Source organism: Sus scrofa, chromosome 11, assembly GCF_000003025.6.
Source record: "Sus scrofa isolate TJ Tabasco breed Duroc chromosome 11, Sscrofa11.1, whole genome shotgun sequence".
In the NCBI taxonomy this organism is placed as follows: Eukaryota; Metazoa; Chordata; class Mammalia; order Artiodactyla; family Suidae; genus Sus; species Sus scrofa.
Genome location: NC_010453.5, coordinates 154,258 through 177,993, shown reverse-complemented (window position 1 = coordinate 177,993; position 23,736 = coordinate 154,258). Strand labels below are relative to the sequence as shown.

Genomic DNA, 23,736 nt, shown 5'->3' with positions numbered 1-23,736 from the left:
AACAAAATACTAGCAAATTCAGTCAACAGCACAGCAAAAAAATAATATGTCATGCCAACTGGGATTCATTCCTGGAATGAAGGATGATTCAGCATATGTATATCGATAGTGTCATATACCACATTAACAGAAAGAAGGAAAACTCCCACTTCATTCTCTCATATAACTTCAACATTGTTTCTTGTAAAAACACCCAAAGTGGGTATTGAGGGAAACTGTATCAACAGCTAACACTACATTTCCTGATGAAAAAACCACAGCTCTTCTAAGAACAGTAACAAGAAAAGGATGTGAGATTCTGCCACTGCCATTTAACATACTATTACAAGCCCTAGCCAGAGTAACTAGGCATGAAAAAAACATAAAAGCAATTCAAACTGGCAAAAAGTAGTAAAATGACCTTTCTGCAGAAGACACAATCTTACAGGTACAAAACCCAAAAGATGCCACAAAAATACTAGTAGGTCTAATAAAGGAATTCAGCAAAGATGTATGATACGAAATCAACATACAAAAAATCAGATGCATTTCTACACACCAACAATGAACAGTCTGAAAATTCAGAAAACAATTTTATAATAGAAATAAGAATATGCTTAGGAATAACCATAACCAAGGAGGCAAAGGCTTGTACACTACACAGCAAGACCACAAGATAAATGGAAAGAGCTCCCATGCTCATGAGCTGATGACTTAACTATCATTAAGATATCAATACCCCCAAATGATCTACAATTCAAAGCCACCCCCATCAAAATCCCCATAGTGTCTCAGGCAGAATAGAAAAACTCATCCTAGGCGTTCCCCTCGTGGCACAGCAGAAACAAATCCAACTGGGAACCGTGAGGTTGTGGGTGTGATCCCTGGCCTCACTAAGTGGGTTGAGGATCTGGCGTTGCCGTGAGCTGTGGTGTAGGTTGCAGACTCGGCTTGGATCCCGCGTTGCTGTGGCTGTGGTGTAGGCCAGCGGCTGTAGCTCCAATTTGACCCCTAGCCTGGGAACCTCCATATGCTGCGGGTACGGCCCTAAAAAGACAAAAAAAAAAAAAAAAAGAAAAAACAAAAGAAAGAAAGAAAGAAAAACTCATCCTCAAAGTCACTTGGGATCTCAAGGGACCCCAGACTTCCAAAACAATCCTGAAAAAGAAGAACAAAGTTGGAGAGTTGATACATCCCGATTTCTAAACTTGCTACAAAGCCACATTATCTAAACAGTGTGCTAATGCCGTAAGGACCGACAGATAGGCCAGTGGAATAGAACAGAGAGCCCAGCAATAAATCTTCACATCTTATGATTGACTGATTGACTGAATTTTGACAAGAGTGCCAAGACCATTCAACGGAGAAGAGACCATCTTTTCAACAAACAGTGCCAGGAAAACTGGATATCCGTATGGGAAAGAATCAAGTTGGACCTTTCTCTTACTCTGTATACAAAAACTAGCTCAAAATGATTCAAAGACCTAAACGTAAGCGCTAAAACTATGAAACTCTCAGAAGAAGAAACAGGGTGGAAGAGCTTTGTGATACCGATTCTGCAATGATTTTTTACATGTGACACCAAAACAGAGGCAACAACAACAACAACAAAAGGATGACAGAGATTTTATCAATTAAAAACTTTTTTTGGATTAAAGGTTGCTACCAGGAGAGTGAAAAGGCAAGCCACAGTTGCAATGTTTTCTTAGGCCAGTCTTCCAAGGCAAAAAAAAAAAAATAGTAATAGCAAAAAGAAACAGATGGGATCAAATCAAACTTACAAGTTTTTGCATAACAAAGGAAACCATAAACAGAATGAAAAGACAACCAGTGGACTGGCAGGAAATATTTGCAAACAATGAGACCAAGGGCTTAATTTCCAAAATATACAAACAGCTCATACATCCCAATATGAAAAACCAAATAACCCAACCAAAACATTGACAGAAGACCTAAATGAACATTTCTCCAAAGAAGACAAACAGGTGTCCAACAGGCAATGAAAAGATTCTCAGCATCACTCATTATTGGAGAAATGAAAATCAAAACTACAATGAGTTGGAGTTCCCATCGTGGCGCAGTGGTTAACGAATCCGACTGGGCACCATGAGGTTGCGGGTTCGGTCCCTGCCCTTGCTCAGTGGGTTAAGGGTCCGGCGTTGCCGTGAGCTGTAGGTCGCAGACGTGGCTCGGGTCCCTCGTTGTTGTGGGTCTGGCGTAGGCCGGTGGCTACAGCTCCAATTTGACCCCTAGCCTGGGAACCTCCATATTCCGCGGGAGCGGCCCAAGAAATGGCAAAAAGACAGACAAACAAACAAACAAACAAACAAAAACTACAATGAGTTATCAGGAAGCTTCCTTGTGATACAGCAGGTTAGGGACTGGATGTTGCTGCATTCATGGAGCAGATGGCAACCGCAGCATGGGTTCCACGCCTAGCCCATGAACTTTTGCATGCCACGAGTGTGGCCAAAAGAAAACAAAGTCTACAAATAATAAATGCTGGAGAAGATGTAGAGAACAGGGAACTCTCCCACACTGTTGGTGGTTAGAGAAAACAGCACGGAGGTTTCTCCAAAAGCTAAAAATACAGCTATCATATGATCCAGTGATCCCACTCTGCGCACCTATCTGGAAAAGATGAAAACTCTAACTTGAAGAGATGCAGGCACCCCAGTGTTCATAGCAGAACTATTTACAATAGCCAGGACATGGAAGCCACCTAAGTGTCCTAACCTAACCCAAGTGACAGATGAATGGATAAAGAAGATGTGGGGTGTGTGTGTCCATACACACACAAAATATAATGGGATATTAGCCATTAAAGAGAATGAAATACTGCAATTCGCAGCAAAATGGATGGACCTAGAGAATATTAAACTTAAGTGAAGTCAAGAGAAAGACAAGTACCACATGATATTATTTACATGTGGAATCTAAAAGATAATACAAATGAGCTTATTTACAAAACAGAAGCTGACTCACTGACATAGAAAACAAACTTACGATTATGAAAGGGGAGAGGGGAGGAAGGGATACCTAATGGGAAAGGGAGAAGTTTGGGATTAACAGATAAACACTGCTACATATAAAATAGATAACAAGAACCTACTGTACAGCAAAAGGAACTATATTCAGTATCTTGTAATATTGTATAATGGAAAAGATTCTGAAAAATACATATAACTGAATTACATTGCTGTACATCTGAAACTAACACATTGTAAGTCAACTATATATGTCAACTAAAAAATTAAAAAAAAAGCTAAGACACAAAGAGAAAATATCTGACAAGGATATATGTGATAAAGGATTAATACCTATAGCGTATATAGTCACTCCTACGAACAACTACAAAATAAATATTCCATTCAAAAATGGGCAAAAGATGGAGTTCCTGCTGGGGCATAATGGGATTTATGGTGTTTCTGCAGTGGCAGGGACACAGGTTGGATCCCTGGTCCAGTGCAGTGGGTCATGGATCTGATGTTGCCACAGCTGCAGTGTAGGTCACAGTTCCAGCTCATATTTGATCCCTGGCCCAGGAAATCCACATGCCACGGGACAGCCAAAAAAGAAAAAAAAATGGCAAAAGACTAGAATAGATACCACTCCAGAGAAGACAGACACATGGTCAATTAATAAGCACACGAAAAGATACGCACCACAATACTAGCCACTAGGGCAATGCAAATCACATCCAAAATGAGGTAACACTTGACATCCTCAGAATGGCTAGTATTTTTTAAAAGGAAAAACAATAGGAGTTCCTGTTGTGGCTCAGCAGGTTAAAAACCTGACATGGTATGTGTGAGGATATGGGTTCAACCCCTGGCCTCACTCAGTGAGTCAAGGATCTGGCACTGCCACAAGCTGCAGCATAGGGTGTAGACACGGCTTGGATCCAGCGTTGCCCTGGCTGTGTAGTGCAGGCCAGCAGGTGCAGCTCCAATTTGACCCCTTCCCCAGGAACAGCCATAAGCCGTTGTGGCAGTAAAAAGCAAAGAAAATATCAAGAGTTGGTAAGGATATGGAGAAACTGGAAACTTTGTGAACTGCTAGTAGGAACGGAACATGTGTAGCCACCATAGAAAACAGTTTGCTGGTCCTCAAAAAGTTAGACAGAATTACCATACGTACATTTCAAAATGGTTAAGAAATTATTAGAGAAATACAAGTCAAAACCACTACAGTATCATTTCATACCAGTCAGAATGGCCATCAATAATAAATCCACAAATAACAAATGCTGGAGAGGGTATGGAAAAAAGGGAGCCCTCCTGCACTGTTGGTGGGCATGTAAATTGCTACAACCATTATGGAGAACAGTATGGAAATACCTTAGAAATACATACATAGAACTACCATATGACCCCGCAATCCCACTCCTGGGTATCTATCCGGACAAAACTTTCCTTGAAAAAGACACATGCACCCACCTGCATGTTCATTGCAGCACTATTCACAACAGCCAACACATGGAAACAACCTAAATGTCCTCTGACAGATGAATGGATTAAGAAGATGTGGTACATACACAATGGAATACTACTCAGCCATAAAAAAGAACAAAATAATGCCATCTACAGCAACATGGATGGAACTAGACTCTCATAATAAGTGACACGTCAAAAGGAGAAAGACAAATACCATATATCACTTACATCTGGAACCTAATATACTGCACAAATGAAGCTTTCCACAGAAAAAGAAATCATGGACATGGAGAGCAGACTTGGGGTTACTCAGGGGGAGGGGGAGGGAGGTGGATGGACTTGGAATTTGGGGTTAATCGATGCAAACTAGTGCCTTTGGAATGGATAAGCAGTGAGATCCTGCTGTACGCACAGGGAACTATATCTAGTCACTTATGATGGAGCAGGATAATGTCAGAAAAAAGAATGTATACATGTATGTGTGACTGGGTCACCTTGCTGTACAGTAGAAAATTGACAGTACACTGTAAACCAGCTATAATGGAAAAAATAAAAATCATCATGAAATAAAAAAACTTCAATAAAATGGTTAAAAAGGTAAACTTCATTCTGTATATTTACCACTATTAAAAATATTTTTAAAATGCACGGAGATGATCACTTAAATGTAATAATTAAATACCAAATGTGAGATACCATCAACTTTGAGGAATAAAAAATATCAATTGACTCATTCCTGATACAAATAAACACATGAAAAAACATGATGACGGAACTATGTACAAGAAAAAGTGTGTTTGCATTTCCCAAAGTATGCTGAATTCTACAACAGGATTCAGAACTAGTGTTTTTCTATGCTGTTTTAATAAAGAAAATTGTTTAACAGCTTTGAGACTAGAAGGAAAATAGCCAAAATAAAAAAAATAAAGTATTCTTCTTTTTGAAACTATACACATCAGCTGTAGGGACCACCCACTACCTTCCAAACTTGTTTAAAATTTACACATTTCTTCATTCTATTCAAGGAATAAAGTGCAAATTAATGTTACAAGCTTCAGTTTCATTGACTCTGCATTTTCAACTTATTACCTGGAATCAAGAGAAGTAAAAAGCTGATCAAACTGTTTCTCCAGAACCTTTATAAGACTGACTGTTTCCTCTTTTGTTTGATTGTACATGTGTTCAAGCATCTGGGAAGAACATAACACAAAGACCTAATTTGGTATTTTTATTTTGTAGGAATTGTACTCTTCAACAAAATTTTGAAAGTAAAAGGTAATTTTTAGACTTTTCAAAATAACACCACAAGAGTAGGTTAGATGATAAAAAAGGAGTCACAAGGTTAAACTTTAAGTCCTGGTACATGTCAGCAAGCTCACAGGTGTTAGCACTTTGTACTGATAAACTGGCAAAAAGGCCTAGAAATCCCACTAAGTTTTCTAAACTTAGTACTTTTCATCAGTATTGACAATGAATCATTTTGGAGAGCTGAGTTTCTCTCTGGCAGTATTCCTTGTATTTATAAAAATTTTAAATATAATGTCAAAAAATACTCGAATTAACATGTTAACTAATCCACATACTTTTCTTTTTTCTTTTTTTTTTGTCCTTTTAGGGCTGCACCCTCAGCATACGGAAATTCCCAGGCTAGGGGTCTTACTGGAGCTGTTGCTGCTGGCCTACGCCAGAGTCACAGCAACGCCAGGCCCTCGACCCACTGATCTAGGCCAGGGATCGAACCTGCAACCTCATGGTTCCTAGTTGGATTCGTTTCTGCTGTGCCACGACGGGAACTCCACTTCTTTGTATTTTTAAACAAAGAATTGTTGCTGGAGATGTGCCCTTTTTCCTTCCAATTTCTCTTTTTGGAATGGGAATGTCTACCCTATGCCAGTCCAAAAGATGTTTTGTAGACAACGATGATTTATTACTTTCACACATTCACAGTTTGAAAGGGATTGTGCCCCAGCATGAATCATACTCTGAGCCTCATCCATACTTGATTTAGAAGATACTGAGATGAGATTTAGGACTTAGAGGTGATGCTGAAATAAGAGTGGGGGACGATGTGAGATGTGATGGATGTATTTTGCATGTGAGGACACGAACCTCTCATAGGCTGAATTTTGTACCCCTGTCCCAAACTCAGATGAAGTCTTACCTCACCTATCAGCTATAACCTTCTGAATGCCGTGGTTGTGAATCTGCTGTTGCTGCATGAGACAGCTTGTTCTTTGTCTCTCTCTCGGGTGATGATATAAGGGAGAAAAGAGCAGAAAAGTACACGGCAAAGAATGAGCAATGTCAGGAGTTCCCAATGTGGCTCAGTGGTTAATGAACCAACTAAGATCCATGAGAACACTGGTTGGATCCTTGGGCTCGATCAGTGGGTTAAGGATCCGGCGTTGCTATGAGCTGTGGTGTATGTAGCTCACAGATGTGGCTCGGATCCCACATTGCTGTCACTATGGTGTAGGCTGGCAGCTACAGCTCAGATTCGATCCCTAGGCTGGGAACCTCCATATGCTGTGGATGTGGCCCCCAAAGACAAAAGATCTAAATAAATAAATAAAAATAATGAGCAACGTCAGAAAGGTGGTCTTGAATGTAATATATATGTATGCAATATATGTAATATATATGTATGTAACATGTGTAATGTACGTGTGTAATACATGTGTTATATATTATATATATATATCTCCAAGACTGGGTCACTTTGCCATACAGCACAAATTGCCACAACACTGTAATTCAACTATAACTTAACTAAAAGAATATAGTAAGAGGAGTTCCTGTCGTGACTCAGTGGTAACAAACCCGACCAGGATCTATGAGGACGCGGGCTTCAATCCCTGGCCTTGCTCAGTGGGTTAAGGAACTAGTGTTGCTGTGAGCTGTGGTGTAGGTCGCAGACAGGGCTCGGATCTGGCGTTGCTGTGGCTGTGGTGTAGGCTGGTGGCTACAGCTCCGACTGGACCCCTAGCCTGGGAACCTCCAAATGCTGCGGGTGTGGCCCTATAAAAAGAAAGAAAGAAACTGTAGTTCCTTAATAGAGTTCCAATTTCAGTAGGCTGCTAGCACAACCATGAGATCATCGTAGCAAACCATCGGAGTTCTCCATTCTTTTTGTGTTTCTCTCTCTCATTAGATTGTCATACTTAATAACTCAGTGCTAAGCTCTACTTCAGTGGTATTACATCCAAATATACACACTTAAAGAAAACATGCCTTAATTTACGGTAGAATTTAATCATTCAAAATGCTTACTTTTACAGCAATACTTAATTGTTCAAAATTTTGGCCTGCAATCTTCAGTGCTTCATCAATTTCTTCCACAGTTTTAGTCTCCTAAGAAGGGGAGAGGACCACATACAAACTATAAAAACAGATGCTTAGATACACTACCTTAGCTGCAGAAACACTAAAACACCACTTTGGTTACAAAAGCAAAGACCCATTTCAGAAATCTCAAAGGAAGTAACAATGAACATTTTAGAGTTGTGGTGATAGCATTCCAGACTTCTTTTTAAGAATTTTTTTTGAAAAAAAATGCAATTATGCCCAATAACCATTCTGCCACTTAAGACTACCTGAAAAATTTATCATAGGAATAAATATATACATGTTAAAAATCAGTTCTTAAGAAGAAACACTGTAATTTGGCTATGTTAAGATTTAAACACTGAAGTCAAACACAGTGCTCTCTCTCGTCCCAGTCCACTACTGAGCTCCTTAACCAAGACTTAATAATACTTCATTGTCGTCATTTTGGAGACTGTTCTGTTTCTAATCTGAAATTAAAGGAACACATTCTTTAAAGTTATCAAGAGTGATAACAGGTAAAACTCCATCTTCCAACAACAATCATCATCAAGTACCATCAGACCTTTTAGTTGTCACTGAAATAACTGGAACATCACACTGAGAATTTAGAAACTTTTACTTTCTACAAGTTGCAGAGAATGTGAATTCAACCATTAGGTTCATAGGCAAGAGCACTGACAGAGCTGGTCAAAGGTAAAACGGCTGCCTTGGGAAGAAAAGAGAACCGGTGAAGCCCAGTGTAGAATAAAACAAGAGATTCACGTAAAGAGTCTAAGTTTACCCCGTTACCTTCAAGCTTCCAAAAGAATCTGTAATTAGAGGAACCTTGAGAGAAGAGGAAGTTAAGCTACCAGACGCAAAGTAAAAACGTATGGCTTCATCGCACCTCATGAGTTAAATTTTTTGGAGTTTCCATCGTGGACCAGCAGTAATGAACCTGACTAGTATCCATGAGGATGCAGGTTCCATCCCTGGCCCCATTCAGTGGATTAAGGATACAATGCTGCTGTGAGCTATAGTGTAGGTTGCAGATATGGCTCAGATCTAGTGTTGCTGTGGCTGTGGTGCAGGCTGGCAGCTGTAGCCTGGATTCGACCCTTAGCCTGGGAACTTCCAGATGCCTCAAGTGTGGCCCTAAAAAGCAAAAAAAAAGGAGACGAAGAATTACATTTTTCATACCTCTATCACAGTTGATGGGGTCAGGAAAGTCCTGTGTGTGGAGGGTGCTTGTCCTAGACCAATCGTTAGCTGATCAGCAGTCTTTTTAAAGTCCGGAGAACAAGTCTTTATTCTGAAAATGTCAAGTACATTACTGTAAATACCAACATGAATATAATAGGTTTTCGTTTGTTTTCCTTTTTAGGGCCACACCTACGGCATTTGGGAGTTCCCAGGCTAGACCTCGAATCAGAGCTGCAGCTGCCAGCCACAGCCACAGCCACAGCAGATCTGAGCCTCGTATGGGACCTACACCAGAGCTCATGGCAATGCCAGATCCTTAACCCACTGAGTGGGGCCAGGGATCGAACCCACATCCTCATGGATACTAGTCAGGTTTGTTACTGCTGAGCCACAGCAGGTACTTCTAATATAGTAGTTTTAATCTTCTACTCTTTTACCCTCTGTCAAAATTTAATACTTAGGACAATTTACAGTGAGTTCTCAATTACCTATGATAAGCAAAGAGGGGAAAACTATGACTAGTCATGCTTTGAATAAAATTTAATTTTAATCAAGAAATCAGGAGTTCCCGTCGTGGCGCAGTGGTTAACGAATCCGACTAGGAACCATGAGGTCGCGGGTTCGGTCCCTGCCCTTGCTCAGTGGGTTAACGATCCGGCGTTGCCGTGAGCTGTGGTGTAGGTCGCAGACGCGGCTCGGATCCCGCGTTGCTGTGGCTCTGGCGTAGGCCGGTGGCTACAGCTCCGATTCAACCCCTAGCCTGGGAACCTCCATATGCCGCGGGAGCGGCCCAAGAAATAGCAACAACAGCAACAACAACAACAACAGACAAAAAGACAAAAAAAAAAAAAAAAAAAAAAAAAAAAAAGAAATCAAGTCAATGAATTCCTAACAAAATAGCTCACAGTATAAACTCTGCTTCCCTATTATTTTCTTGGTATAAATAGTGATAACTGCTGAACTATATTAAGCTCAATTAAGTATTTATACAGACAAATGCCAGCTCTTTACAAAATGTTCTTATAGGCCTAGGTAATGTATATAAAGGTAATGAATTTACTAGGAAAGTTAATTTAAGAGAAAAAGCAAGCTGCATTTCTTATCTAGAGATGTCGGAGTTTTCGCCTATTTTTTTCTATCTTTGTTTGCTAGCACGCAGTAAGCACTGTTTGCTGAATAAGTTAATCATAAGTCTATAACAATTTATGAAAGAAACCAGGATGATTAAATATGTTACTTAAATAGGGAGAAAGACTAAATGATTTTTAAACATTGAATTACTTTAAAATGTCAATGTTCATGCTCTTGAAAACATACATGAACACATTAGCTATAAAGAGTCCATTACTCAACTCCTGTTTCAAAATATTAAAGACAAATCAGGAAAGAAACCTATCATTTATCAAGGGATGCTTTTATTTTTTTATTTATTTATTTTTGCAATTTCTTGGGCCACTACTGCGGCATATGGAGGTTCCCAGGCTAGGGGTCGAATCGGAGCTGTAGCCACCGGCCTATGCCACAGTCACAGCAATGCGGGATTCGAGCCACGTCTGCAACCTACACCACAGCTCATGGCAACGCCGGATCCTTAACCCACTGAGCGTGGCCAGGGATCGAACCCACAACCCCATGGTTCCTAGATCAGATTCATTGACCACTGAGCCACGACGTGAACTCCGCTTTTATTTTAAAATATATAACTATTTAGGGGTTCCCTGGTAGCCTAAAGATTAAGGATCAGTCAGGGTCATTGCTGTGGCTCGGGTTTGATTCCTGGCCTGTGAATATCTGCTTGCCTCAGGCGAGGCCACAAAAATGTGTGTGTGTAACTATTCAAACTAAACTCTACTGAAGTTAGGAGGTAGGAGTTTCTAACCTAACTACAGATGTGGAGAACTAATTTAAAAAATGAGGTAATCTGGAAATATTGGTACACGTGAGACAGATTTATCTACTCCTGAAAGTGAAATTTGACTTAGCAGCCATATCTGGTATTTCACATATCTAGACAAAAATACAGTCAGGTATGAATCACATGATGTCTGAAGAGTATGAAAGTTTTGCACAGAAGTCCAGATTTCTATTTCCTTGGGAAAAAAAAGGAACTCTGACAACCCTGGGAGGATCTCAGCACCCAGCAGTAGCTGGCTGGAGCTGAGCAGGCGAGCTCCTTTGGAGCGGGTGAACTTCTTCGTCTCGACAACCCTTACCAATCACTCAAAGTCAGTCCACCTTACCCAGGAAGTCGCTGCTAGGTTCCTGCAGGTGTTCCAATTTGTTATGGCCACTGACTTACATGAAGCCACCGAGATTCCTAAAAATGTACACTGATCACTCCACTCAGAGCTGATGGAGGAAGCGAGTGGTGGGACACAAATAGCGTAGTTGGGAGAAGTACTGGCGTTCAGCGAGCCTCAGTTTTACCGCTGGTTCTATCAGTAACCAGTTGCCAGACTTTAGCTAAGTGGTTTTACTACTGAAAGCAATAACTATTCTGTTGGTTTCTAAGCACCATTTAAACCTGGACGGAGAAGCTGCAGCAGTAACGTGAACTGTCATGACTGCCAGTCTAAAGGATTTTGGATTTAGCATTCCTGTTGTGGCTCAGCGGGTTAAGAACCCAACTAGTATCCATGGGAATGCGGGTTCAATCCCTGGCCTTGCTCAGTGGGTTAAGGATCCAGTGTTCCCGTGAGCGGCAGCACAGATCACAGATGAGGCTTAGATCCCACGTGGCTGTGGCGTAGGCTGGCGGCTACAGCTCTCATCCAACCCCTCACCTGGGAACTTCCACATGCTGCAGCCCTAAAAAAGGAAAAAAAAAAAAAAAAGGTTTTGGATTCTGTTTGGATAGGCGATAAAGAACCAAAGAAAAGGAAAGATTCTGGAAGTGCTAAGGAGGTAGGCAAAACAGGATAAAAGAATTAAACATGGTGTAACAATGGAGGACAAGTTAAGGATACAGGTCATTTTGTGACAGTAAAATCTGCATGAGGTGAAACCGGTGAGATGTTAAGAACAGGGTAATGTAGACACTTGGTGCCAGTGACAAGAATAAAAACTTCCAAATGAGATCGTTCCTAGGGGGTACCCTGTATTTACTTTAGTTCCCATATGATTAACTCCCATATTAAAAATGCATTAAGAAGTTAAAAGTTGTACAAAAATATACTTACCATCTAAGCAAGGTCTTGGTAAATTTATAAGAGACTCTTTAGCCCTTAAAAGGCTACAGTCAGCATTTCCCTTGTGGTTCAGCGGGTTAAAGACCTGATGCTGTCACTGCAGTGACTCTTATTAAAGTGGTGGTGCAGGTTTGATCCCTGGCCCAGGAACTTCCACCAAAAAAAAAAAAAAAAAGTCAAGAGTTCCTGCCCTAGTGCAGTGGATTAAGTATCCAACTGCAGTGGCTCGGGTTGCTGTGGAGGTACAGGTTCAATCCACAGTCAGGTCCAATGGGCTGAGGGTTCTGGCATTGCCGAAGCCAGAAGGATAGGGCACAGCCGAGGCTCAGATTCACTCCCTGGCCCAAGAACTTCCATATGTCATGAGTGCAGCCAGAAAATGAAAAAAAAGCTGCCAAGTCAAACTTTACCATTTTCTCACTCCTGATCCTGCCCCTGGTCAGCCCTGCATGTAAATCTGCCGAGAATCAAGAAATGATTTTAGAAAAACTAGAGCAAATGTCAAAATGCCACTGTACTTCATCCAACACACATTTATCACGTGTTTACTCTGTGTCCAGCAGCAGGGACACAGAAAGCAATAAAATATGGTCCATGCCCTTCCAGGGGCCGGTAGACCAGGAGGAGAAGACATCCATAAACACATAAATGCAATAAAAACTGACAAAGGTGTTCTTCTCTAGCTGGGACATGTTCAAGAAGTACCTGCACTGCTAATTCAAAAAGAGAATGTATTAATACATATGCTTGCAGAGTCTTACTAAAGAATGGAGAAAGAAAGAAAACCCGTAACAATAAATGTTATTACTTCTCCTTATAAATCACCTCTCAAACCACCTCATCCCAAAGTCCCGCACTGTATGATGTACACTAAGCTACTACTGAGAATCAACGGAAAAGTAAAAGTTATCTTTTTCCCTCAACTCCTCACCCAGCACCAATAGCTTTTGTGAGTGTTGCTCTCTTAGCTTTTCTTATTTTGAGACGGTAAGCCTGCATTTGGTTTTTCTGCACTTCATTTTTTTGGCTTTTTAGGGCTGCACCCACGGCATATGCAAGTTCCCAGGCGAAAGGTAGAAACACAGTTGCAGATGCTGGCCTGCACCATAGCCACACAGGATCCGAGCCATGCCTGTGACCTACAGCACAGCTCAAAGCAATCCTGGATCCTTAACCCACTGAGTGAGGCCGGGGATGGAACCCAGATCCACATGGACACTAGTCCAGTGTGTAACCTCCTCGAGCCACGACAGGAACTCAGTTTTCCCTCACTTTAATTTTTTGTCTTTTAGGGCCGCACCCACGGCATGTGGAAGTTCCCAGGCTAGGGGTCGAACTGGAGTTGCAGCCGCTGGCCTCCGCCACAGCCACAGCAATGCCAGATCACAACCTACACCACAGCTCATGCCAAAGCCGGATCCTTTAACCCACTGAGCAAGGCCAGGGATTGAACCCGTGTCCTAATGGATACTAGTTGCGTTCATCATGGCTGAGCCACAACAGGAACTCCTTTCCTTACTTTAAAAAGGGACAAAGTAATGCTGCGTCTTTAGGACTTGGATTCTCCATTTCATTAACAGCTAAGAAAAGTAATAAATTTAGAGAACACTCTATAAACAATGGGCTAGAAACACTGATATAAGAATAACACTTCAGGAGTTCCACTGTGGCACGGTGGGGTAATGATCCAGGCTGTCTCTGTGGAGATGCCCATTCAATCCCCAGGGATGAGAATTTCCACATGGCATGGGGGCAGCCAAAAAAAAAAAAAAGACATTTTATCAATAATTCTAAAATAACTCTTTCAGAAATATGTTGACCTTTGGAGTTCCCATCATGGCTCAGTGGTTAACGAATCTGACTAGGAACCATGAGGTTGCGGGTTGGATCCCTGGCCTTGCTCAGTGGGTTAAAGGATCCGGCTTTGGCATGAGCTGTGGTGTAGGTTGCAGACGCGGCTCAGATCCCGGGTTGCTGTGGCTCTGGCGTAGGCCAGCGGCTATAGCTCCGATTAGACCTCTAGCCTGGGAACCCCCATATGCCACGGGAACGGCTGTAGAAATGACAAAAAAAAAAAAAAAAAGAAAAGAAAAGAAATACGTTGAACTTTAAATATTAAAATAATTGCATATAGACCATACTTTTTAGGCTGCAGTTTCTCCATAAAAGAATCTTCTTTAATATGTCCATCTAGTGGGCAGTATCCTTGTCTTGTATTCATAGTTGTAGCAATCTTAGGACAGAAATTAAAAACAAAAAACCCAGAAAGTCATTCAATAAATTGTTTAGCCAGAATTCAAAACACTAGTGTGCCATTCATAAAGTTGAAAATAACCTTAAAGATCTTTAAATCCTTTTTAAATCAAAGAAAAATTGTACTCATGTTATTTATCCTTTTTTAATTTTTAATCAGTTAATTTAATTAAATAGAACATTAACTCAAGTAATTTACCATGCTTTTAAAGGAAACACTTGGAACAATAGCCTAAAAATTTACTATAAATTTTTTACAGTGCTATCTTAAGATATGTTCAAAACTAAAATACTTGAGACTAACATTAGTAAGAAAAATATAAGCTGTGGTGTATGCCGCAGACACGGCTCGGATCTAGCATTGCTGTAGCTGTGGTGTAGGCCAGTGGCAACAGCCCCGATTGGAGCCCTAGCCTGGGAACCTCCATATGCTGCAGGTGTGGCCCTAAAAAGACCAAAAAAAAAAAAAAAAGAAAAGAAAAGAAAAATATAGGCTCTAAGAAGAAGAATAAAACCCCCCAAAAATGTATTAGGGTTCCTAAAACAAGAGGTGACCACAAACTGCAGCACAAAACTAACCTCAACAAATTTAAGAGTATAGAAACTATTTCAAGCATCTTCTCCGATCACAATGGCATTAAACCAGAAATAAACACAGGAAAAGAAATAAGAAAAAAACTGATGACATGGAGACTAAAAAACCATGCTACTGAAAAACCAATGGGTCAACGAGGAAATCAAAAGAGAAATTTAAATAATACCTTGAGACGAATGACAATGAAAACACAACCATTCAAAAACCTATGGGATGCTACAAAACCAGCTCTTAGAGGGAAGTTCATAGTGATACAGGCCTTCCTCAAAAAAGAAAAAATACCTCAAGTTGACAACTTAACCTACCACCTTAAAGAATTAGAAAAAGAAGAATAAATAAATCCTAAAGTCAGCAAAAGGAAGGAAATCATAAAGATCAGAGAGGATATCAATAAAATAGAGATTCAAAAAACAATAGAAAAAAAAGTCAATAAAGCCAAGAGCTGGCTCTTGGAAAGGGGTAAACAAAACTGACAAACCTCTGGCCAGACGCACCAAAAAGAGGAGAGAAAGAACTCAAACAAAATAAGAAACGAAAAAGGAGAAATCTCAGTGGATCACAACATCCATTACAAAAAAACAAAAGAGGGGCTCCCATCATGGCACAGTGGAAATGCACCTGACTAAGAACCATGAGGTTGTGGGTTAAGGTTCCGGCATTGCCATGAGCTGTGGTTTAGGTCACAGACATGGCTTGGACCCTGCGTTGCTGTGGCTGTGGCGTAGGCTGACAGGTGTAGCTCCGATCTGACCCCTAGCCTCCATATGCCATGGGTGCAGCCCTAAAACAAACAAAAAAACCATAAGAGAATAATATGAACAATTATATGCCAACAAATTTGACAACCTAGAAGAAATGGACAACTTTCTAGAGACCTACAGACCACCAAAACTGAATCAAAAATAGATTATTTGAACAGACTGATCCCTAAAAATAAAATTGAATATGTAATAAAAACACTCCCTCCAAACCAAAGTCCAGGACCAGATCGCGATACTACCAAAAAAGAAAATTATAGGCCAATACCTTTGATGAATACAGATGCAAAAATTCTCAACAAAATTTTGGCCAATCAAATCCAACAACACATAAAAAAGATCATATGCCACAATCAAGTGGGATTCATCCCAGGTTCACAAGGATGGTTCAACATACACAAATCAATGACAACACATTAACAAAAGAAAAGTAAAAAGCCACGTGATTATCTCAACAGATGCAGAAAAAGCATTTGACAAATCCAACATCCATTCATGATAAAAACTCTTACCAAAGTAAACACAGAGGGACCATACCTTAACATAATAAAAGCCATTTATGACAAACCCACAGCCAATGTAATTCAACAGAGAAAAGCTGAAAGCCTTCGTGCCATGGGAGGTGAGGGATGGGATGGAAGTTTGGGACGGAAATGCTGTAAAATTGGGTTGTGATGATCACTGTACAACTAAAAACGTAATAAAATTCACTGAGTTAAAAAAAAAGATTAATAACATTCCTGGTTTCCCCCCCCCCCAAAAAAAAAGAGAAAGCCTTCCTGTTAAAATCTGGAACAAGACAGGATGCCCACTCTCACCACTTTTATTCAACATAGTATTGGAAGACCTAGCCACAGCAATCAAACAAAAGAAATGAAAGGTATCCAAACTGGAAAAGAAGAGACAAAACTGTCACTCTAAGCAGATGACATGATACTATATACAGAAAACCCCAAGGACTCCACACAAAAACTACTTGAACTGATCAACAAATTCCGCAAAGTACGATACAATATTAACACTCAGAAATCAGCTTCATTTCTGTTTACTAACAATGAAATATTAGAAAAAGAATATAAAAATACCATACCTCCTGCTGAGTAGCACTGAGAACTATGTCTAGATACTTATATCGCAACAGAACAAAGTGTGGGAAAAAAAATGTATACATGTAAGTGTAACTTGGTCCCCAGGCTGTACAGCAGAAAAAAAAAATACAATACCTTTTAAAATTGCACCCAAAAAGTTAAATACCTAGAAAAAACCTGACCGAGGAAGTGAAAGACTTATATGCTGAGAACTATAAAACATTAATCAAAGAAATGAAAGAATTCTGAAGAAATGGACAGATAGTCCATGGTCCTGGATTGGAAGAATTAATATTATTAAAATGCCATACTACCCAAAGAAATCTACAGATTTAATGCAATCCCCATCAAATCACCCATGACATTTTTCACATAACTATAACAAACAGTCCGAAAATTTATATGGACCCATAAAAGACCCAGAACTACCAAAGCAATCCTGAGGAACAAAAACCAAGCAGGAGGCGTAACTCTCCCAGACTCAGATAACATTACAAAGCTATAGTAATCAAAACAGTGTGGTATCGGTACAAAAAGACATACAGACCAATGGAACAGAATAGAGAACTCAGACATAAACCCAGACACTTACAGTCAAATAATCTTTGACAACGGAAGCAAGAATAGAAAATAGGAAAAAGACAGTGTCTTCAGCACATGGTGCTGGGAAACCTGGACAGCTGCATGTAAATCAATGAAACTAGAACACATCCTCACACCATGCACAAAAATGAACTCAAAATGGCTTAGACTTAAACCTAAGACAATGCACCATAAAACTCCTAGAAGAGAACATAGGCAAGACTTTCTCTGACATCAACCAAATATTTTCTTAGGTCAGTCTCCCAAGGCAACAGAAATAAAAACAAAAATAAACCAAAAGGACCTAATCAAACTTACAAGCTTTTGCACAGCAAAGGAAACCATAAAAATAAACCAAAAAGACAACCTATGGAATGAGAGAAAATAGTTTCAAATGATGCAACTGCCAAGGACTTAATCTCTAAAATATACAAACAACACATACAACTCAACAGCAAAAATACAAACCACCCAACTGAAAAATGGGCACAAGACCTGAATAGGCAGTACTCCAAAGAAGACATATGGATGGCCAAGAGATACATGAAAAAATGCTCGACAGCACTAATTTATTAGAGAAATGCAAATCAAAACTACCATGAAGTACCATCTCATACTGGTCAGAATGGCCACCATTAGTAAGTTTACAAACAACAAATGCTGGAGAGGGTGTGGAGAAAAAGGAACCCTCCTTCCCTGTTGGTGGGACTGTAAATTGGTACAATCACTATGGAAAACAGTATGGAGGTTCCTCAGAAAACTAAATCTAGAACTGCAGTGTGACCCAGCAATCCCACTCCTGGGCATACATTCAGACAAAATTACAATTCAAAAATACACACGGGAGTTCCCATAGTGGTGCAGTGGTTAACGAATCCAACTAAGAACCATGAGGTTGCGGGTTCGGTCCCTGCTCTTCCTCAGTGGGTTAACGATCCGGTATTGCTGTGAGCTGTGGTGTAGGTGGCAGACGCGGCTCGTATCCTGCGTTGCTGTGGCTCTGGCATAGGCCGGTGGCTACAGCTCCGATTCGACCCCTAGCCTGGGAACCTCCATATGCCACAGGAGCAGCCAAAGAAATGGCAAAAAGACAAAAAAAAAAAAATACACATGGACCTGTATGTTTACTGCAGCAGTATTCACAACAGCCAAACATGGAAATAACCTAAATGTCCATTGACAGATGAATGGATAAAGAAGATGAGGTACATACACACAAAGGAATACTACTCAGCCATAAAAAAGAACAAAATAGTGCCATTTGCACCAACAGGGATGCAACTAGAGATTCTCATACTAAGTGAATTAAGTCAGAAAGACAAATACCATATGCTATCACTTATGCATGGAATCTAAAATATGGCACAGATGAACCTATCTATAAAACAGAAACAGACTCACAGACATGGAGAACAGACTTGTGGTTGCCAAAGGGGAGACAGGAGGGAGTGGGATGGAATGGGAATTTGGGGTTGGTAGATGCAAACTATTACATTTATAATGGATAAGCAATGAGGTCCTACTGTATAGCATCCCTGTGATAGAACATGATGAAAAATAATAGAAGAATAATGCATATACATGTATGACTGAGTCACTTTGCTGTGACTCAGCAGAATCTGACACAACACTGCAAATCAACTATACTTCGTCACAAAAAAAAAAAAAAAAGAATTTAGGTGTTCCCTGGTGACCTAGTGGGTTAAGGATCTTGTACTGTCACTGCTGTGGTGGGGGTTCCATCCCTGGCCCAAGAACTTCTGCATGCTATCAGCACAGCCGGAAAAAAGAAAAGGATTTAGAGATTAATACAACTTTCTAGGAACATTCTATATAAATTGAATGTTTGTATTTATAGTAAATGCAAAAAGTGTTTAGTACATTTTATTTTAAATCCATAATCTATTTTCATTATTACAAGCCCGCAGATTTTAGTGCAACTGTATTACTTTTAGTGCTTCTTAAGTTTAATATTAACTTTAGGCCATTCATTCCTTTTTTATTTTTTTTTTTAACCTATCTCTACAAATGTAAATCTGATGACACACACAGGTTGAGAGACAGGGGGAAGGTGGAAAGTTCAAAACTTGCTTGAACTGGTGTGGAAAAGGGAGGCAGAGATCAGAAAGGAATATACTTAAAAACAAATAACGAGGCAACATTCCACAGAAACAGTCAAAATATGAAAGCTAATATATGATCTTAACCTTGTGTTCTTCTTGATCAATTTGAATAATTATAAAATGGATGGAGGAGTTCCCTGGTGGCCTAGCAGTTGAGGATCTAGTGGATCCAGGTTGCCCAAGCTGTGACATCACTACAGTGGCTATGGTTTGATCCCTGGGCAGGGAGCTTCTACACATTGTGGGTGTGGCCACGAATCAATCAAACAATCAATCAAATGGATGTGAAAAGCTTTATCTTTGCTAGATTTCTTTAAAGGACTTGGCAGCAAAAATCCAGGTTTTCAGCTCCTAAGTGGATGTTTTACTTCTCCAACACTTTAACCTTTAACACTTGGTTATAACACACTGAATATGCAGACAGTAACACTTACCTCACAATCAGGGCATACAATCGTGCTGCAGTCTTCAGGTCTTGACAAGCACAGTTCACAAAAAGCATGTCCACACTGAAGTTCACGGTGGTGACCTACTGATGAAATTCGATCGTGAATTAAACTTTCCACAGTTTGTTAACACTGAATGTTCAGTATAAGCCTAAAGGAAAATTAAGGGGATACTCTTGTATAGAAAAAGACACCCAGTTTAGCTAGAAATGAATGATTTATTAAACAAAATTCAGAAGAAACAATACAAGTCAGAAGGAGGAAGAAAAAAATCAAAAGAAGATCCAGGCAGAGCCATGTAACACCATTTGCATTCATTAGGATAGTTATTTGGTGCCCATGATATTTTGAATTTGCCGTCTCTTATAAAGAGCTCTGACCTACCTCATTTGATCACTGTAAATGCAATAGCTAAGCAGGCTGGGAATATTACATGACATCTCAAGATGGATAAACATTTTGGTGATGGTATGATCCAGACTTCAACCAAATTTTGTTTCCAAGCCTGATGGTCCTTCTACTTGGTCACATTTCCCCCTAATTTATACTTCCCATCCTGTGATGGGGACAGTAAGGACCTATTTGAGATACTGTTATGACCCTTCTCTTAATAATCTAATACACAGCAAAGACAGAAGCCAGGACAAAAGTTAGATGCCACCACTGTCACACATGACTCATAAAAAAAAAAATCATCTTTACAAACCAAGCATTTATGAAAAGACATGCCATAATCTTGATTGAAAACCTAATACCAAAATTTTAACACTCTAAGTAGAATTTGAAGTTTACAATAATCATATTCATTGTAACTATGTCACTTCAAATGGCTTTCTTTTTTTAAAATTTTTTTTGTGGGGGTCTTTTTTGCCTTTTCTAGGGCCGCTCCCATACCATGTGGAGGTTCCCAGGCTAGGGGTCTAATCTGAGCTGTAGCTCCCAGCCTACACCAGAGCCACAGCAACTTGGGATCCGAGCCGCGTCTGCGACCTACACCACAGCTCACAGCAACAGTGGATCCTGAACCCACTGATTGAGGCAACCTCATGGTTCCTAGTCAGATTTGTTAACCACTGAGCCATGATGGGAACTCCAAATGGCTGTCATTTTAAAAGACGTTGTGGAGTTCCCATCATGGTGCAGTGGAAATGAACCCGACTAGGAACCATGAGGTTGCAGGTTCTATCTCTGGCCTTGCTCAGTGGGTTAAGGATCCGGCATTGCTGTGAGCTGTGGTGTAGGTCACAGACATGGCTCAGATCCCGAGTTGCTGTGGCTCTGGCATAGGCTGGCAGCTACAGCTCAGATTAGACCCCTAGCCTGAGAACCTCCATATGCCACGAGTGTAGCCCTAAAAAAGGACAAAAGACAAAAGACAAAAAAAAAAAAAAAAAAAAAAAAGAAGACATCGCAAGGAGTTCCTGCTGTGGTGCAGTGAGTTAAGGATTTGGTGTTGCCACAGCTGCAAGTCAGATTCAACCCGTGGCCCAGGGACTGCGATACGCTGTGGGTACGGCCAAAAAAATTTTTTTTAAATACAAAACTTTGCAAGAAGAGAGTTCCCTGGTTGTCTAGTGGTTAAGACTTGGCACTTTCACTGCTTCAGCCTGATTCAATCCCGAGTCTGGGAACTGAAATCCCACATCAAGCTGCTGCATACCAAGGCCAAAAGAAGAATAATGAAAAAAATCCTACAAGACTTTGCAAGAAAAAAAGAAAAAGTAGACAAAATTTATCACCACTTACTATAAAAGTACAGTGTTTCTGGTGATTTACATTATAATAATTACATCTTTTGTTTTTTTTTCTGTCTTCAACCTACACCACAGTTCACGGCAATGTTGGATCCTTACCCCAACGCGCAAGGCCAGGGATCAAACCCGCAACCTTATGGTTCCTAGTCAGATTCGTTTCTGCTACACCACAACGGGAACTCCACATTCTTTTGATTAAAAAAGCTTTAGTTTTTAAGCCAACTGAAACATCTGAAACTTGCTTACAAAGAAGCTAAATTTTATTTTATTTATTTTTTTTGTCTTTCTAGGGCTGAACCCATGGCATATGGAAGTTCCCAGGCTAGGGGTCCAATCAGAGCTGTAGCCCCAGCCTACAGGACAGCCATGGCAAGGGGGATCTGAGCCGCGTCTGCGACCTACACCGTAGCTCATGGCAACGCTGGATCCTTAACCCACTGAGCGAGGCCAGGGAGAAGCTAAATTTTAAAGCTCTATTTAAATTCCAGAACTAATGATACTAAAGAAATAAAAACTGTTTTAACTGTTTACAAGTCAAAATAACATGTGCAGCATTACAACTTACAGAGCACTTTCACAATTCTAGATGCACAGGCACCAATGTTCCAGCTGAGGACTTCTCAGTATTATACAATTTACATGTCTGTAAGAATTTTAAACCCAGTGATTTTAAAACCTCTTGGTCTAAAACGTTATTGTGTAATACTCTATCATTCAAATAATGGAGATTTTCTATGTAACAGCAGTGATGAAAATCTGGAATAGGAGACACCTGGCTCTCCCTCGGGGGTAAAACACAAGTAAGCAACTTCGCCCGTTCTTGTCTCCCCAGCAGCGTCTGTCTCGGAGGAACTAAGAAAACTGACTTTCATTCTGAAGGGAGAAAGATGCAACAGTCACACAGGATAATAAGCCGGCTTTGGGGCAGCTTGAGGAGTTGAAATTCTACCACACCCTAGCAGCGACTCAGCATCTAAGGCCTTTTTGTTACTTGAAAACAACCTGAACCTGTTTTCCCTCGAGAGTCTAAGTGAGACCTATGTTCTCCCTTGATGGGCAAGGACAGGAGAAGACGAGCCCACAGGAGCCACTTCCCGTCGTTCCAATTACGCCCCCAGCCAGAGAGCAACACGCCCCCCGCCCCCACCCCTAGTATCAGCTTCTTAATTTCCAGGACATTTCCCGGAGGTCTCTTCGTTACCACAACAAAAGCTACACAAGAAAATCAGCTTTTCTGACTTCTTCACAAGACGACGGCTGAATTTTTACACCTCCCTTTAAGAGAAGCCGTGAACGCGTCAGGGAGGAAGGTGCCCTCGCTGTGCCTCGACCGAGTCCACTCCTCGGCGTGCACCCCTTGCCGCCCTCGCTGCCCCTCACACCCCTCGGCCTGGCCTAACAGCCCCTCGACCCCAGCGTCCCCGCCCCCGCCGCCACCCCAAAGTGTCCCTCGGCGTCCCCCTCCCCAGCGTGCCCCCTCGGCCTCGCCCCCACCTCGGCGTCCCCCTCCTCGCCGCCCTCGCTGCCCCTCACAGCCCTTGGCGTCGTGCCCTCCCAGGAAAGGCTCAGGGCTCTGGGCTTGGGCTCGCTCCACCGCCACGTCCACTGCCCACGCGCCTGTCCTTCGGGCCCCTCACCAGGAGCTCTAGGCGCTCCTCGTCCACAGCGGGTGCACGGAACCTCGGCCGCACCCCGGGCCCAACCCTGCGTCTCCACCAGCCGGCAGAACGACTGGGTACGCCCAGCCCTCGACGCCTCGGCCGCCATCACTCCTCCGGCTTCTGATCCGAGGGCCCGCGCCTCGAGCAGTCCCGGCGTCCTTCGCTGCAGCGGCCAATCACCGGAGGCGGCAGCGGCCAATCACCGGAGGCGGCGGCCCCAGGGAGCCAATGGGCGGCGAGGAAACTCAAGCCCGCCCCCGCTCCTGCCGAGGAGGCCGTGAGGCGGGTCATCACCTGGACGCTGAAGCAGTGCCGGGTGAGGTTTCGGCGTGTGGTCCTAGAGAACCGTCTCCGGACCAGTCTT

The 23,736-nt window shown here is 41.4% G+C and overlaps 1 protein-coding gene across 4 annotated transcripts in view; it reads right to left on the bottom strand.

The window, feature by feature from the left end:
• Positions 1–23,537, bottom strand: part of RNF17 (ring finger protein 17) — a 126,583-nt gene extending 103,046 nt beyond the window's left edge. Inside the window, exons 1-6 of one of the 4 annotated variants that reach the window (XM_021065407.1) lie at positions 23,349–23,537; positions 19,946–20,043; positions 14,254–14,345; positions 8,922–9,033; positions 7,686–7,766; positions 5,505–5,605 (exon numbers count right to left, since the gene is read on the bottom strand). In XM_021065407.1, coding sequence (XP_020921066.1) covers positions 5,505–5,605; positions 7,686–7,766; positions 8,922–9,033; positions 14,254–14,345; positions 19,946–20,043; positions 23,349–23,478 — 614 coding nt within the window. In that variant the 5' untranslated portion in view covers positions 23,479–23,537. The remainder of the gene's footprint in view (positions 1–5,504; positions 5,606–7,685; positions 7,767–8,921; positions 9,034–14,253; positions 14,346–19,945; positions 20,044–23,348) is intronic. The other 3 variants (XM_021065408.1, XM_021065410.1, XM_021065411.1) reach the window with 3 other exon arrangements.